This window comes from Pteropus vampyrus, unplaced genomic scaffold (genome assembly GCF_000151845.1).
Source record: "Pteropus vampyrus isolate Shadow unplaced genomic scaffold, Pvam_2.0 Scaffold415, whole genome shotgun sequence".
In the NCBI taxonomy this organism is placed as follows: Eukaryota; Metazoa; Chordata; class Mammalia; order Chiroptera; family Pteropodidae; genus Pteropus; species Pteropus vampyrus.
The window spans coordinates 130943-145351 of NW_011889196.1; the positions used below are offsets into that span (position 1 = coordinate 130943).

General features: G+C 46.4%; 1 protein-coding gene across 1 annotated transcript in view; it reads left to right on the forward strand.

The window, feature by feature from the left end:
- ZMYND11 (zinc finger MYND-type containing 11) overlaps positions 1-10647 on the forward strand; it is a 71851-nt gene extending 61204 nt beyond the window's left edge. Inside the window, exons 11-14 of the mRNA XM_011380919.2 lie at positions 1429-1497; positions 2166-2438; positions 2743-2928; positions 8399-10647. Coding sequence (XP_011379221.1) covers positions 1429-1497; positions 2166-2438; positions 2743-2928; positions 8399-8521 — 651 coding nt within the window. The 3' untranslated portion in view covers positions 8522-10647. The remainder of the gene's footprint in view (positions 1-1428; positions 1498-2165; positions 2439-2742; positions 2929-8398) is intronic.
- Positions 10648-14409: the final 3762 nt, after the last annotated feature.

The following is a 14409-nucleotide window of genomic DNA, read 5'->3' on the forward strand; positions in this document are numbered from 1 at the left end:
TAATCGGGCACGGTGAGTGCCCTCACTGGGCTCCAGCCGCTGATTAATAGCTTACCTTCCCCCTCCTGCACAGCACCTGCTCCAGCTGTAAAGAGAGGCAGTCCCACGGGAGAGCAGTCCCGCTCACTGTCCCGTGCTTTGTGGTGCCTTCCCCTGGCACGTAGTCAACAACGTTCTGGATGGTTACTAATCCAGTCTAGGGAATAGTGCCCGGGAAAATTTTCTTAGCATTTTCCCCAATAGAAAGAAACAACAGCATTTTATTCTATAGTGTTAGATCCATACCACACCTAATTCAGAGACGCTTGAAGTTGTGTTCATAGTGGCCTGGTTGGTGAACGATACAAGCACTTCCTTGCTCGTTAATCATGGTTCAGCTGATGAACAGGGACGCGACGTACACACAGCTTACTAGGTGGCAGTTTTTAGATGCCTTCAAATTACATGCATCTCATGAAAATGTCTTGGCATTTTCAGATGATTTAGTAGTTCTGATCTGCACATAGGTAGATTTGGAATAACTTATACAGTGTTCAGATCAACAGTAGGTAACATTTTAAAAAAGACTTAGGCACATCGTACACATAAACTTGCTCAAGCTGATTAAAGAAAACAGTGAACACTTCCAAGGGATTTGTGAATCACTCCACTTCTGAGAACTTTTTTGACCGAACAAAACAAAAGCTACCTCACGGGTGCATTTTCTGCTTGGTGAGAGTTTTTTATTCTAGCCATAGCTAACAGCTTCAGTAAATTGGAGTTGCCGCAAATTGTCCTTTACGACGCTTGGAGTCCAGCACCCCTTTGGCAGTTTCTGACGACACCTTTGAATGTTGCCAGGGCTTGGATTCCTTCTGAAAACATTCAGGACATCACAGTCAACGTCCACCGGCTGCACGTTAAGCGCAGTATGGGCTGGAAGAAGGCTTGTGATGAGCTGGAACTGCATCAGCGCTTCCTTCGTGAGGGAAGGTTCTGGAAGTCTAAGAACGAGGACCGCGGGGAGGAGGAGGCTGAATCGAGCATCTCCTCCACCAGCAACGAGCAGGTGAGCGGCGTGCCCGTCCGCTGCGGTCTGGCTGTGAGCCCCCTTAGCACACTCACGGTGAGAGCGAGTTCGATGTTCCTTCTTCCCCTCATCCACACACTGGTAAAAGCACTCAGCAGAGGAAGCCAGCGCCCGGCCCCAAAATCGGTGAGCACCCACAGCCCCCCACTCGACCAAGAGTGCAAAGGGTGTGGACACCGCCCTGTCCCCAAGGCGCGTCGGCCCTCTCTAGCCTCCTCTCCATAGGGTGGTGAGTAGGCCGCAGCTTCGTCAGACGGAGCAAGGTACTTCTCACCTGCAGGTCCCTGGCTAGTATTTTCAGCAGGGAAGTGCTTCCTGGTGTCGAGAATAATCTGCTGTTACTTTTGTGCTGCCCACAGCTAAAGGTCACTCAAGAACCAAGAGCAAAAAAAGGACGACGTAATCAAAGTGTGGAACCCAAGAAAGAAGTAAGTTGAGCATTTCACAGTGTCCACGTGACAGGGAACAGGAAATACTTTCAAAGTTATGATCAGGACAGTCGCTCATCATGTGACCTTGTGAAAGGCATTAGTGTCAATCAGATAATATCAACCAGGTCTGAGCCCAGCCTTCTGACCCCACAGTGCCGGTCTGGCTGAGTGGGGAGGCCGCTTGGCGGCACCTCCTGAAACTGATGTTTTCTCTAAGCATTATTAAAAATACATCGGTTAGACCAGTGTTTTAAAGCTGGAGGGAACTGTGGATAAGCCCATGTGACCCGTGCACACGCCAGACCAGGTGCAGCTGAGCCTGGCCTAAAGAAATGACTGTAAGTCGCAGCTTTTACATTTTATATGATAATTTTTTTTTTTTTTGCTTAGTCTATTTTAAAAGCAAAGACTACAGTATTAGTACATAAGGAAATTGCAAAAGAAGTCACCATTTAGAATTATGGTAGCTGTTAACTGCCTGGGTTTTTCAGTTTTGGTTTATTTTTATTGTGGTGAAGTACATACACCTCACAGAATTGACCGTCTTAGCCACACGGGTTTCAACAGCAGTTTATCATGTGGCCGCCGATGCACAGCCCGTGTTTCCTCCCCGACGGGCTTGCTCGCGAACGTGTCTCACACCCAGGCGCTTGCCTTCCCTCCAGGAGCCAGAGCCCGAAACCGAAGCCGTGAGTTCCAGCCAGGAAATCCCCACCATGCCCCAGCCAATCGAAAAAGTGTCCGTGTCAACTCAGACCAAGAAGTTAAGTGCCTCTTCACCACGAATGCTGCATCGAAGCACCCAGACCGCCAGTGACGGAGTGTGTCAGAGCATGTGCCATGACAAGTACACCAAAATCTTCAACGACTTCAAAGACCGCATGAAATCTGATCACAAGCGAGAAACTGAGAGAGTTGTTCGAGAAGCCCTGGAAAAGGTGAGGGGCCTGCACCACGTGGTGCCGTCTGACCCGGGCCTGGGGAGCCGGCGGTTAGCTTCTTTCACTCAGGTGTTAGCCAGGTAGCTGCTTTTCACAACTAGGAATACAGTCAGAGAGGGTCTTCTGTAAAACTTCGGTCAGTAGTAGTACTCTCGTCGCGTGGACGTGCGCCGCTCTTAGTAAGTGAAGGGGGGCGTTGGCGTCATATCAGTACAGACCGGGCGTTCGGGTTTGCGCGAGGGCCGGTTGCCTTTGTCAGCCGTGAGCTGACGTACTGTGGGTTCACTTGGTTTTCACTCAGCTGCGTTCTGAAATGGAAGAAGAGAAGAGACAAGCTGTGAGTAAAGCCATGGCCAACATGCAGGGCGAGATGGACAGAAAGTGCAAGCAGGTGAAGGACAAGTGCAAGGAGGAGTTCGTGGAGGAGATCAAGAAGCTCGCAGCCCAGCACAAGCAGCTCATCTCTCAGACCAAGAAGAAGCAGTGGGTAAGTGGCAGTGTGTGTTTGACTATTGAAAAAACAGGTATGATGAAGATCAGTCCAGAAAGATACACGTGCACAGATTATTCCTGAAATCAGATCAAATGTGAAGGTGTTGGCATTCATTTAAAATTTCATCGAAACCCCGTAATCTCTCAGCTCCAGACCCCACAGCGCTGAGCACTGCTCAGGGTGATTCCGTTAGAGGGAGGTCAGGACAGTCAGGACACACCGTATTTAGTACGGTCGATCGATAGAACTTCTCCGTCTATGCAAATATTCAGTTTGGATAAATTGGCTGGCCCTGACTTTTGCCTGGTAATTCCCGATAGGTAGTGTCTGCATCGTGAAATTACAAATGTAAGTATCCTGTTAGTGAATTAAGGGTTTTCAGAACTTTACTGCACTTAACATTCATACGTTAGATTCTCCTGACAAAACTGATTGCTTTTAATTTATACCGGTAACATCTCACTGGTCTCTGTCTTCGCTGAGACTCTGAGAAGCAGCTCATTGTGTCCTGTTGGTGACTCGTCTCCCACTCAATGAGAAGCTTCTGAGCACACACAATCTCCAGACCTCAAGTAATTGGCGGGGAAAAAAGTTTTGCTCCCAAAAGCTCATACCTTGGTTGGTTTTAATGAACGATCATGGGAAATTTTGTGGTGGTTCATTCGATTCAGACTACGTCGAGAAAGAGGCTTTGAGGTCATGTGAGGCAAACGCTTCACGAGGGAAGCAGACGTTACAGCAACTGTTATAACGAGGGATTTGGCAAGAGAAAGGGAAACTCAGCGTCTGACTCAGAGGACTGTAGATAAGTTGGTAGATGAAGCAGGGAGTGAAACGACTTCACTAGAGGGAGGTGAAGGTGTGTTCACCGTGCAGGAAGCACAGTGTGGCCACGCTGCCCCCACGCGGAGACCAGGGCGGGCCGTGGGGCGGCGGGCGGAGCTGGCTGTGGCGAAGCACTGCACGGCTGCTTTCCGTGGCACGGTGCTCGAGTAGCCGGCCCCGGCCCCAGTATTCCTGTTTGATTCCACATACAGGCGACATCGTTACGGTATTCGTCTGACTTACCTCACTCAGCATAATAAACTCAGCGTCCAGCCATAGTGTCGCAAATGGCTGAGTAGTTAGTACTCCACCTACTCCACCGGATGTATGCACTGCATCCTCTTTAATCTGTCCGTTGACAGCCGTGTCTTGGCTGTTGTAACTCATGCTGCAGACGTGGGGTGCGTGCGCTTGAGTTTGTGTTTTTCGGGGGAGGGGTTTTGATGAATACCCAGAGGTAGAATTGCTGGGTCATACGGTAGTTCTGCTTTCACAGAGGCTGCGCCAGTCTACACTCCCACCAGCAGTGCACGAGGGCTCCCCTTTCTGCGCGTCCTCGCCAGCACTCGTCGCTAGTATAAATGAACAGGTGTGAGGTGATATCTCACGATCAGTTACGTTGAGCATCTTTCCAAGTATCCGATGGCCATTTGAATGTCTTCTTTGGAGAAATGATTTATTCAGGTCCTTCCCATTTTTCAGTTGCTTTTCTTTCTGTTGAGTTGTACGATTTCTTTATGTTCTGGACATTAGATATATGATTTGCCAGTATTTTCTTCTATTCCACAGGTTGCCCTTTCGTTTGGTTGATGGTTTCGTTTGTTGTACAGAAGCTTTATAGTTTGATGTGCCTACTTGTTTAGTTTTTGCTTTTTGTGTCAAATCAAAAAAAAATCAAGACTGATGACTAGGAGCTTAACCACCTATGTTTCCTTCTAGGAGTTCTGTAGTTTCAGGTCTTACATTCAAGTCTTTGATCCATTTTGAGTTGATTTTTGTGTCTGGTGTGAGTGGTCCAGTTGCTTTTTTTTTTTTTTTTTTTTTTGGTGGCATGCCAACACCATTTATTGACATCACTGTCCTTTCCCTGCTTTGCTTCTGTGTCATAAACTAAGCGATCATATGCGTGTGGGTTTATTTCTGCGCTCTCTCTTCTGTTCCAGTGATTTGTGTCTGCTTCTATGCCAGTGCCACACTGCTTTGATTTATACCCGTTTTTTTAGATGAGGAATTTGAGGCTGAGGAGATTAAAACGGGGTGACTAAAAACCTGGTTGGTAGAGCTGGGACTCGCCCTTCTAGGCTGCTTTGGTCATCATGTCATTTCTAGTAGACTGGTAAAAGATTTAGAATTACTCTTGTATTATAATTAAGTCGTACATCATCGTGAAACAAATGGTACAGCATTGCCCACAGTGGCCGCGCTGATTTGCGCACCCCCAGCCGTGCACCAGGGTCTCCTTTCCCCGCATCACACCGGCACTTGTGGTCTTGCACTGTGGTGGTAGCCGTGCTCCTAGGTGTGAGGTGGGTAGTATCTGTGGTGTGACTCGCGTTTCCCTGCGGATCAGTGAGGGGGGGCGCCTTGTCATGGGCTCGTTGGCGTTCCTCTCTTTTTTGGGTGTCCTTATCTTGTTCCTGGTCTAGAGGAAAAGCTTGGTCTTTCACCATTGAGTATGATGTTTGCTGTGGGCTTTTCGTATGTGGATTTTATTATGTGGCGGTAATTTCCTTCTATTCCTGTTGAGTGTTTTTATCATGAAAGGGAGTTGAATTTTGTCAGATGCTTTTTCTGCATCTGACACGATCGTGTGGTGTTTCTTACACTACTGTGTTGGCGCGGTCTGTCACATTAGTCAGTTTTCATTTGAACCGTCCATGCGTTACAGAGATATACCCCACACGGTCATGGTATATAATCTTTTTAATGTGCTGCTGAAATTCCATTTGCCAGTATTTTGTTGAGAATTTTATCCCAGTGTTCACAAGGCCTGATATAGTTTTCTTGTAGTGTCCTTGTCTGGCTTTGGTGGAATCAGACAGCTTCAGAGGTGTTCTCTCCTGTTCAGTTTCTTGGAAAAGTTGAGAAGGATTGGCATTATTAGTTCTTCAATGGTTGGGTAGAATTCACAAGAGAAGCCGTCCAGTCCACACCTCTTTTTTTATTGGGGGAGTTTTGAAAAACGATTCATTCTCCTTAAGAGTTATGGGTCTATTCAGCTTTTCTATTTCTTTGTGATTTAGTTTTAGTAGATTTTGTTTCTAGAGATTTGTGGGTCTCATCTAGGTTATCCAGATCAATGTGTGTGATCATTAATGGGGCACTGTTACAGTCCTTTTTTATTTCTGTGGGATCAGTAGGTCCCACCACTTTCATTTCTGATATTAACTTGAATCCTCTGTCTTTTTCTCTTAGTCCATCGAGCTAATGGTGTATCAGCTTTGTTGATCGTTTTGAAGAACCAGCTTTCCGTTTTAATTTTTTTCCTCTATCTATTCGCTAATCTTTATTATTTCCTTCTTTCTGCGAGCTTGTTTTTCGTCATTCCTTAAGGTGGACTTTCAGATTACTGACTTGAGATCTTTCTTTTCTTAAGGGAGGTATTTGCAACTATAAATCCCCATAGGACCATAGCCTGGCTGCGTCCCTTGAGTTCTATCCGATAACGTTGTGTTTTCTAATTTCCCCAGTGATTTCTTCTCCGACCCGTTGGGTTGGTTTGATAGTGTGTTGTTTAATTTCCTTAATTCTGTGAATTTTTCAGTTTTACTTTTTTGTTTTTGATTCTTACTGGATCCCATTGTAGTCAGAGAAGATACTCTGAGACTTAATTTGTAAGCTGACATATGGTCTGTCCTGGAAAATGTCCCACGTGCACTTGTTGGGTGGAGTTCTGGTCAGTTCATTGTGTAGTTTGTCCCCCGTTTCCTTATCCTGTCTGGTGGTTGTGCACACGAAGTCCCCAGCTGTTTTTCCCGTCAGTCCTGTCAGTTTTTGCTTCCTCTATTTTGACGGTCTGTAGGTGCATAAATGTAGAGCAGGGCGGACACCCTCCCCGCCCTTTGTCTATCTTAAGTGAGTCTCCTGTAGATGGCGTCGACCTGGATCCCGTTACGCCGGTCTGTCTTTCCGTGGGGGAGTTTAATCGTGTAGTTTAAGGGCTGTTTGTTTTCTCTACACGCTCTCGCTTTTTGTTGCTTATTCCCAGACTTCTTCTCCTTTTGTGTTCAGTAGTTTTTGGTAGTGAAATGTTTAAATTTTTCATTCTTTTGTGGAGACTGGGGATTCCACTTAACCCTAAAACTCTGACACTATGATTTGTGTTTAGAGCCACTGAGCCTAAGCAACATACGGAAGCTGCTGCTCCTAAATTTATAGCTGACCCCGCCCATTTCAGTTGTCACGACATTACATCTCTGCACGTTGTATGCCCAGAAACATAGACTCATGTATTAACCTCTTAAATTATGTAGAAAACAAGATGTAGAGTTACAAACGAATTCTGCAGTACTATTAGCTTTATTCTGTTAACTTCTTTTTTTTTAATGTTAGTCTCTTAAATTGGTTAGAAATCAGAAGGCACGGTTACGAGCCATGGTTACAGTTTATCACACTCATCCAGGATTAACCGTCACTGAGATGTCTGGAGCTCTCTCTGACTTTATCTGGGGATTTTGAAATTTCTCACTTTGGAAGGACAGTTCTGCTGACTATAGGGTTCGGTTAAGTTTTTTTCTTTTAGCGCTTTGACTGTATCAGCCCTCTCTCTCCTGGCCTCCAAAGCGTCGATGAGAAATGTGAGATGATGATCCTTGGTATGTGACAGTTTGCTTCTCTCTCACGACGTCCACTGTTCTTACCCTTCCCTCGGCTTTCGAAGTTTGGGTTATTCGTGTCTGCACGTGGGTCTCGGAGGTCAGGACTTGGAGTCTGTCGAGCTTCCTGGGTGTTCACACGCATCCGGTGCGGACCTTCTCCTTTGGTCATGTGCTTCTGCTGCGTCGTGGCCTTAGGATTTTTTTTGTTGAACTCTGACCATTTGAGTACAAGAATGTGGTTCTGGAATGCTGTTTCTCCCCCTTCTCGGGGTCTGTTCTTGGCCGTGCCAAGAATCAGCCTGAGGTATATAAACTCTGTCCTCGGCCTTTCCTGAGCCCTTCCTATGGCGTGCACAGCCACTGATTTTCCATTTATGCAATGGTGCCGGGTGTCCTAGTCTTATTCCTGGCTCCTGCAAGTCACTTCAGCTGCAGAGGATGAGGATGACCACCACGGTGGGACGGTGGGGAGCTGGGGAGCTGCCACCGTGGCTGCGCATCTCTGCACTCAGCTGTGACATCTGGAGGACAGGTGTTGTCTGGGTGGCAGAGTGTCCTGGTGCCTCCTCCACCATACCGGAGCCCTCTCCCGGGATTACGTACGCCTGCGTGCCGGTAAGTGTGCGTCTCTGGTCCCTGACCCCATGCTGCGGCCTCGCTCGCCGTTGTCCCTGCCGTTCCACTGAGCGCGTCAAACACTTTGTGTTCTTGTGACGATAGTTTATGGTTGAGCCAGAACGCTCGAAAAGCACAATGAAAAGTCTGCCGTTTTTAACCAGTGCCCTCCTCCCTGTAAACCGGTCCTGGTCTGTTGCCCGCAGTGCTACAACTGTGAGGAGGAGGCCATGTACCACTGCTGCTGGAACACGTCCTACTGCTCCATCAAGTGCCAGCAGGAGCACTGGCACGCCGAGCACAAGCGCACCTGTCGCCGGAAAAGATGAAGACGCGCCTTTGCCGCAGAGTCCCCGACGGTCACTCTTCCCAGACACGGTGGTTTTTGTTCCCAAGGAGCCGACATTGTTTAGAGTTTGCTTCCCATTTTGCACCAGCCTTTAAACACTTTTCGTGAAGAAATTTTGCACAGTAGTTTAAATCTTTTGTTAATGTTCCTCTGGAGTTTTCAGGGGGTAAAAGTAACATCAGTGGAGGGTATTATTTTAAATAAAATTTAATTGAATTTGTTGCATTTACAGCAAATTTTAAAACATTTTTAGGTTTTACAGAGATTTTAACCTTTAAACAACAGGTGAATACAATGAGTTTAACAAACATTTAAAATAGACCTGAATGTAAGAACTACAGAACTGTTTCAAAAATAAAACATACTACCTTGATGTGAAATTTATTTCTTAACCTTGTTGAGCTGGTTTTGTTCAGCTTAATTTACTGTTTAAAGGCATTATCTATTGGTTATGCCAGTGGGTATATGATTGAATTTAGGGAACAGGGTTGACACAGCAGGTGCTAGTCCTGCATATTTTTTCTTAACTATTTCCCAATTGTGTTTTTCATTATTTCTTTTCAATATATAACTTTTATAACAAATTATTAGCTTTGATCTTGTAGTTTAAAATTGCAGGGAACTGGGGTAATCTTTTACTGAGCTGGATCTTAGAGAAAATGAATATTTAAATTTTAAAGTTTGCACATTTCATCTTTGTCCTAACATGAGTGCTTGTAACAAAATAAGAAAATTAAGCCAAAAACTACCTTAATCCATACATGAAATTATAGATGAGGCATACAAATTTATTTAATGCTTCCCTTCCCTCCCCAAGTATCATCTGATTGCCTATTACCTGGTGTCACCTCGTATGTTGTAAGTTAACGCTGAAAGAAAGCACTTAAGTTTCACAGAAGCCGTTATGTTTGTAGTAATGGGTCTTTGCCTACTAATGAACTCTGTCACTGTACACAGAATGAAGAATAATGCATGTTAATTTTCTTGTATTAAAGATGCCGTGATTTGTAAAAAGTCTGTATTTTGCGGAATGTCTGGATTAAGAAGCATTACCAATAGGAATGGATCGATAGTTGAATAATGATTTTTTTTTTTTTATATATATACATAGATATATAAAATACAGCCAGGAAAACTTAAATTTTTTTTTTTTTTAAGAAAAATCTCACAATTTATCTTTTTGCAAAGACTGATCTTAGACCAAGTCAAATTCCCATTTATCGTTTAGTTATTTTTTAAGGTTAGAGAAATAATTTGTAAATATTTATTTAGACCTTTGATATTTATTGAAGCAATTACACACAATGGAAGTGAAAGAATCGGGAGAAAAACCTTTAAAAAAGTTTTCTCCAGGTTTGTCAGGGTCACTCTAAAAATAAAAATGTAAGTCTTCTGTGAAATAATCATCCACCCAGTCCTGGTGCTGTTGCAGGTGGTGGTGACACAAGTTAATTGACAAGCTGCTGCCCAGTGGTGCCCAGGGGCTGGTAAGAACAGCCCCGTCCCAACAACACCGTACCTGAATCACGCGGCGACTCGGCAGCTCGGCCCCTCGTGGCTGTGTGATTGGTTAGTGTTGCCACGGCGTAACCAAGAACACTTACCTTCTCTGGTCGTTTTTCAAGTTTTAAAACTTCGATCCACCCCTATGAGAGCAAGTTATTGTGGAAATACTTTCGGTGTAAAACCATTCCAGAGTGTGTACTATTTACTGATAGCTGCATGAACGTTAAGATTCGTGTTACTTTGGCTTTTTTGTCTCCGTTGACACGGTTGCACATTTCCAAGTTACTACAGCGTGAAAACTGTGTGTTTAAAAAAAAAAAAAAACAAAAAAAAAAACAAAATTAAAAAAAGATTGTGGCCTGGTTTTGTAAAAGTTTTAGGTAAAATTACAATTGATTGTTTTAGGAATCATTATTAAAAATTTTCTGCAAATCATAAAGCTATATCAAGATGTTGAGCTTAGCCACTATGCACATTGTAATTATTCATTGTGGCTGTCCAGTTCTATGATGCATTCTGGCATTTTGTAAGCTGCTCTGACTAGCAATATATAGGCTCATTTAATGTGTTAACATTGGTTAATAAATGTATTTAAAAAAACTGGCTTTACTACATTGTTGATTTACTCCATTCCCCTGTACCAAACCAGACGACTAGATCACATGGTGATCATATATGGCAGGTTATCCATTCGTGGGTGACTGTTTTTTTACGTAAGAACTGTGTGAAAAATCATTCACTTAAACAGTTCAGTTGAACTTCCTATTGCCAGCTTTCAAAAAGACTCAAAATACTTTTCACCAGTTCTTAAAAAATTCAGGTTTGACCACAAAGCCTGTTTTCTTAACCCTCACACTAGGCTGAACATATAGAAATGCATTCGATAAACATCTGAAATGAGTATCGTCAGTTTCAGTTCCTCTAGAATCAAATCGTCACCTTTCCCTGTGTCGCTCCATGTCTCCAGCCAGCTCACACGAAGCCAGTCTCAGTTCAGGGCAGTGTCACCTGACCACGTAGGACGGGGCACAACCCTCCCTCTCCTTTGGTGTCTAATAAGGTGGTTCTCAAACCTCCGACATCAGGGTCATAGGAGAGCTCGTTAAACACTGTTGGCCACACCCCCGTCTGTGTCACTGTCACTTCATAACCACTGCTTTACTCGTGAAAGTCATGATGGGTGGGCCATTTCACGAGACACATCCATGCACACGCACGTGCGCAAAATACACTGCATAAAATTTAGCATTTTACAGATTCCCAGGCCGCCTCTGTAGACTCTCCACCCCCAGAAGGATTCGGGTCCCTCGGGTTAAGGATCCCTGATCAGCGAGACAGATGGCGTCTGCTGCGGCTACCTGGGTCAGAGCCTCACGCTCGTGTGTGCACAGATGAGCTGGGCGTCTAGTTGATGTGCAGAACCTGACTCAGCCGGTCTGGGTGGCTGGAACTGGTGAGTCTGCCCTTTCTCATAAGCCTCCAAGTGACAGTGAGTATGCTGCCCAGGAGTCACACCTGAAAGGCAAGGTGTGTATGTAAATTCACAAAAGATCACCGGCAAACTGCATTATAAACCACACCCCCGTCTCCGCAGAGCTGACACTGGGCGAGGGCGTCACACGCATAACATGCTGCTCATACCCCGGAGTTAGGCACGACAGGACAGGTGCTGGACGGTGGGTGGTGGGCGCGGAGCACGGCCCCGAGGAAGGGAATGAGCGGGGAGGCTGAGAAAGTGTGTCGGCTACAGCTTGGACAGGGAGCGGAGCCGGCGGGGGCGGGGGTCCTGGAGGACCTGGCACGGACGACGGGGCTCGCTCTGTCTTTCACATTCACAGGGTTAAGGTTCTAGGAAGGTAATTTTTATTCAAGTAACGAGATTTGACAAGGTCAAGGAAGCAATCTACAAGCTGTGGGACCCAGCGCCACCCCAGGCCAAGGGAACCTGAGTCGCCCACCTGTGTCTGGCACTAGGCAGACACCTCGGTGTGGGCTGCACAACCCGTCGCCGTCAGCCTGGTGGACACCCGTGACAACAGCAGGACCGCAGAACCAGCCGCTGGGAGGGAAGCCCGGGAGCAGCCGAGGCAGTAAGGACATCCCCAGCCCTTCCAGGAATGACTGCATGGGGACAGCGTGCTGACTGGGTGTGCGACACGGCGGGAGGACCCACGTCCCCAGGGGCCTGAGAACCTAGGCAGGACCTCCACGATGAGCAGGAAGCTGCAACTGGGACTTGCGGGAAAGAACGTTGAAGGCCGAAACGGACGCAGCCCCACTGACCGCACGGCAAGTCACCCATCACCCAGGAGGCCCCTCCCGGGTCCACAGGCCTCCTGAAGTCCCAGGTGCCGAACGTGCACCTGGCAAGCTCAGGACAAGAGCGAGAAGGCGGGCTGCAGCAAGAGATGGGCCACAAACGGGCGGCAGGGCCACGTTCTGGAGGACGGGACTGTTCCACGGAACTATCACGACGAGAGACAAAAGCTTGAGTTCGGTCGGCCCCGAGAGGGAGCGAGAGAGTGAGACAGACCCACACAGCAGCAGAGAGAAGCGCAGCCAGCGACAGCGGGGCACCCCATCTGGCAGCACCCACATTTAAGGAGGTTCTGCTTCTCACGTGCGAGAGAAGCCAGGCAAGACCACAAGGAACGTGAAAAATCGAGGAAACCGATAACCGAGGCTAAAGGCGTGAACGTTCACAATCTCGCTGATAAAGAATTGACAATAACTGCTCTGAAGAAACTCAGCAAGCTACAAGAAAACTCAGACAATTCAATGAAATCACACACTAAAAAATACAGGTTCAAAATAAGACACTCACCAAAGGTCAGAGATCATAAAAAGAACCAAGCGGGAATTCTGGAGCCAAAGAACTCACGAGTGTGGGGGAAAATGTGCGTACAGCCGTCTAGATCAAGTGTGAGGTAGGCCAGTAAGGGGTGGGGATTTTGAAGTAACCCCGAGAACAAAGAAAAAAAGTGAAGAAAGCCTATGTGATCTATGGGATTCCATCAAAAAACCCCAAATGTTAGAATAATTGCGGTTCCAGGAGAAGGGAGGAAGAAAGGGGCAGAAAACTTGTTTAAAGGAAAAATAGCTGAGAACGTCCCAAACCCGGGGAGAGGCCATCCAAGTTCACGAAGCGGACAGACCCCGATTATGTCGACACATTATAATGAAACTGTCAAAACACCACGGCTAAGGAAAGAATTCTAACAGCAGCCAGGGAACCAATCAATAACTTGCAGAGGAATTGCCATGAGGCTGTCCGCGGACCTCTCGGCAGAAACCCTGTGTGCCAGAAGGGAGCGGAGTGACACGCTCGAAGTGCTCAAGGAAAAAAAAAACCCCTCAGAAATTGCCAGCCAGGACTGTTTTACTGAGAAGAGTTATTCTTCAGATGTGGAGGAATAAAGACCTTCCCAGACAGAAGCCGAGGGACAGCCTTGCCACGAGGGCCGCCCCCGGAAGCGCCGAAAGAGGCTCTTCAAGCTGAGACGCAAAGGCGCTAATTAGGGACACGGAAACGTGACAGCGGGCCGTGCGCCGGGACAGCCTCACGCAGAGATCAGTTCTGCACAGGACGGTGTGTGAACCACTTCGCTGTTGTAGAAAGGTCAAGGAAGAGAACGTTAAAAACGAGCATAGCTACTGTAAATCATTACTGAATGCGCAACGTAAAAGAGGTAAATAACGACGTAACATTTTAAAAGGCAGAGTAAAAAAAGTGAAGCTTCCGTCAGTGAGCAAAGTTAAGTTGCTAAGAGCTTAAGACAAGCCATTTTTATCTACGAGAAGTCACATGGACGCACAGAACGTTCTCCAGGTCAGGTCAGATGACGCCACAAAACAGGTCTCAGCGGAGTTAGGGAGACTGAGCTCATACCATCTTTTCTGACCACGGTGGTGTGAAACGAGAAAAGCAATGAGAGGAAAGCCGAAAAACCGCTGAGCGTGTGGAAATCCCCACGCAACGGGATAATCAAGGGGTCAAAGAAAGCAAAAGGAAATTAGAAATATCTTGAAATGAAAATGGGAACAAAACCACCAAAACCTATGTGCGGCTACAAAAGGAGGTTTACAATGAAGAACGTGCATTAACAGACCTCAGAGAGACACCTGCCTGTGCACCGCGAGGAGCTAGGACAAACGCACCCAAAGTCAGCAGCAGGAAATAGAAAACATCAGTGAGACTCGGCTCTTTTTTAGAAAAGGTAAACAAAACAGACAAGCATTTAGCTGGACTTACCAAGAAAAGAGGAGTCAAATAAAATTAGAAAAGAGAAGATGTTACAAGGGACACCGCGCGAACACAGAGGACCCCCTAGGATGACGTTGAGCCGTTACGCTCCAAAAAAC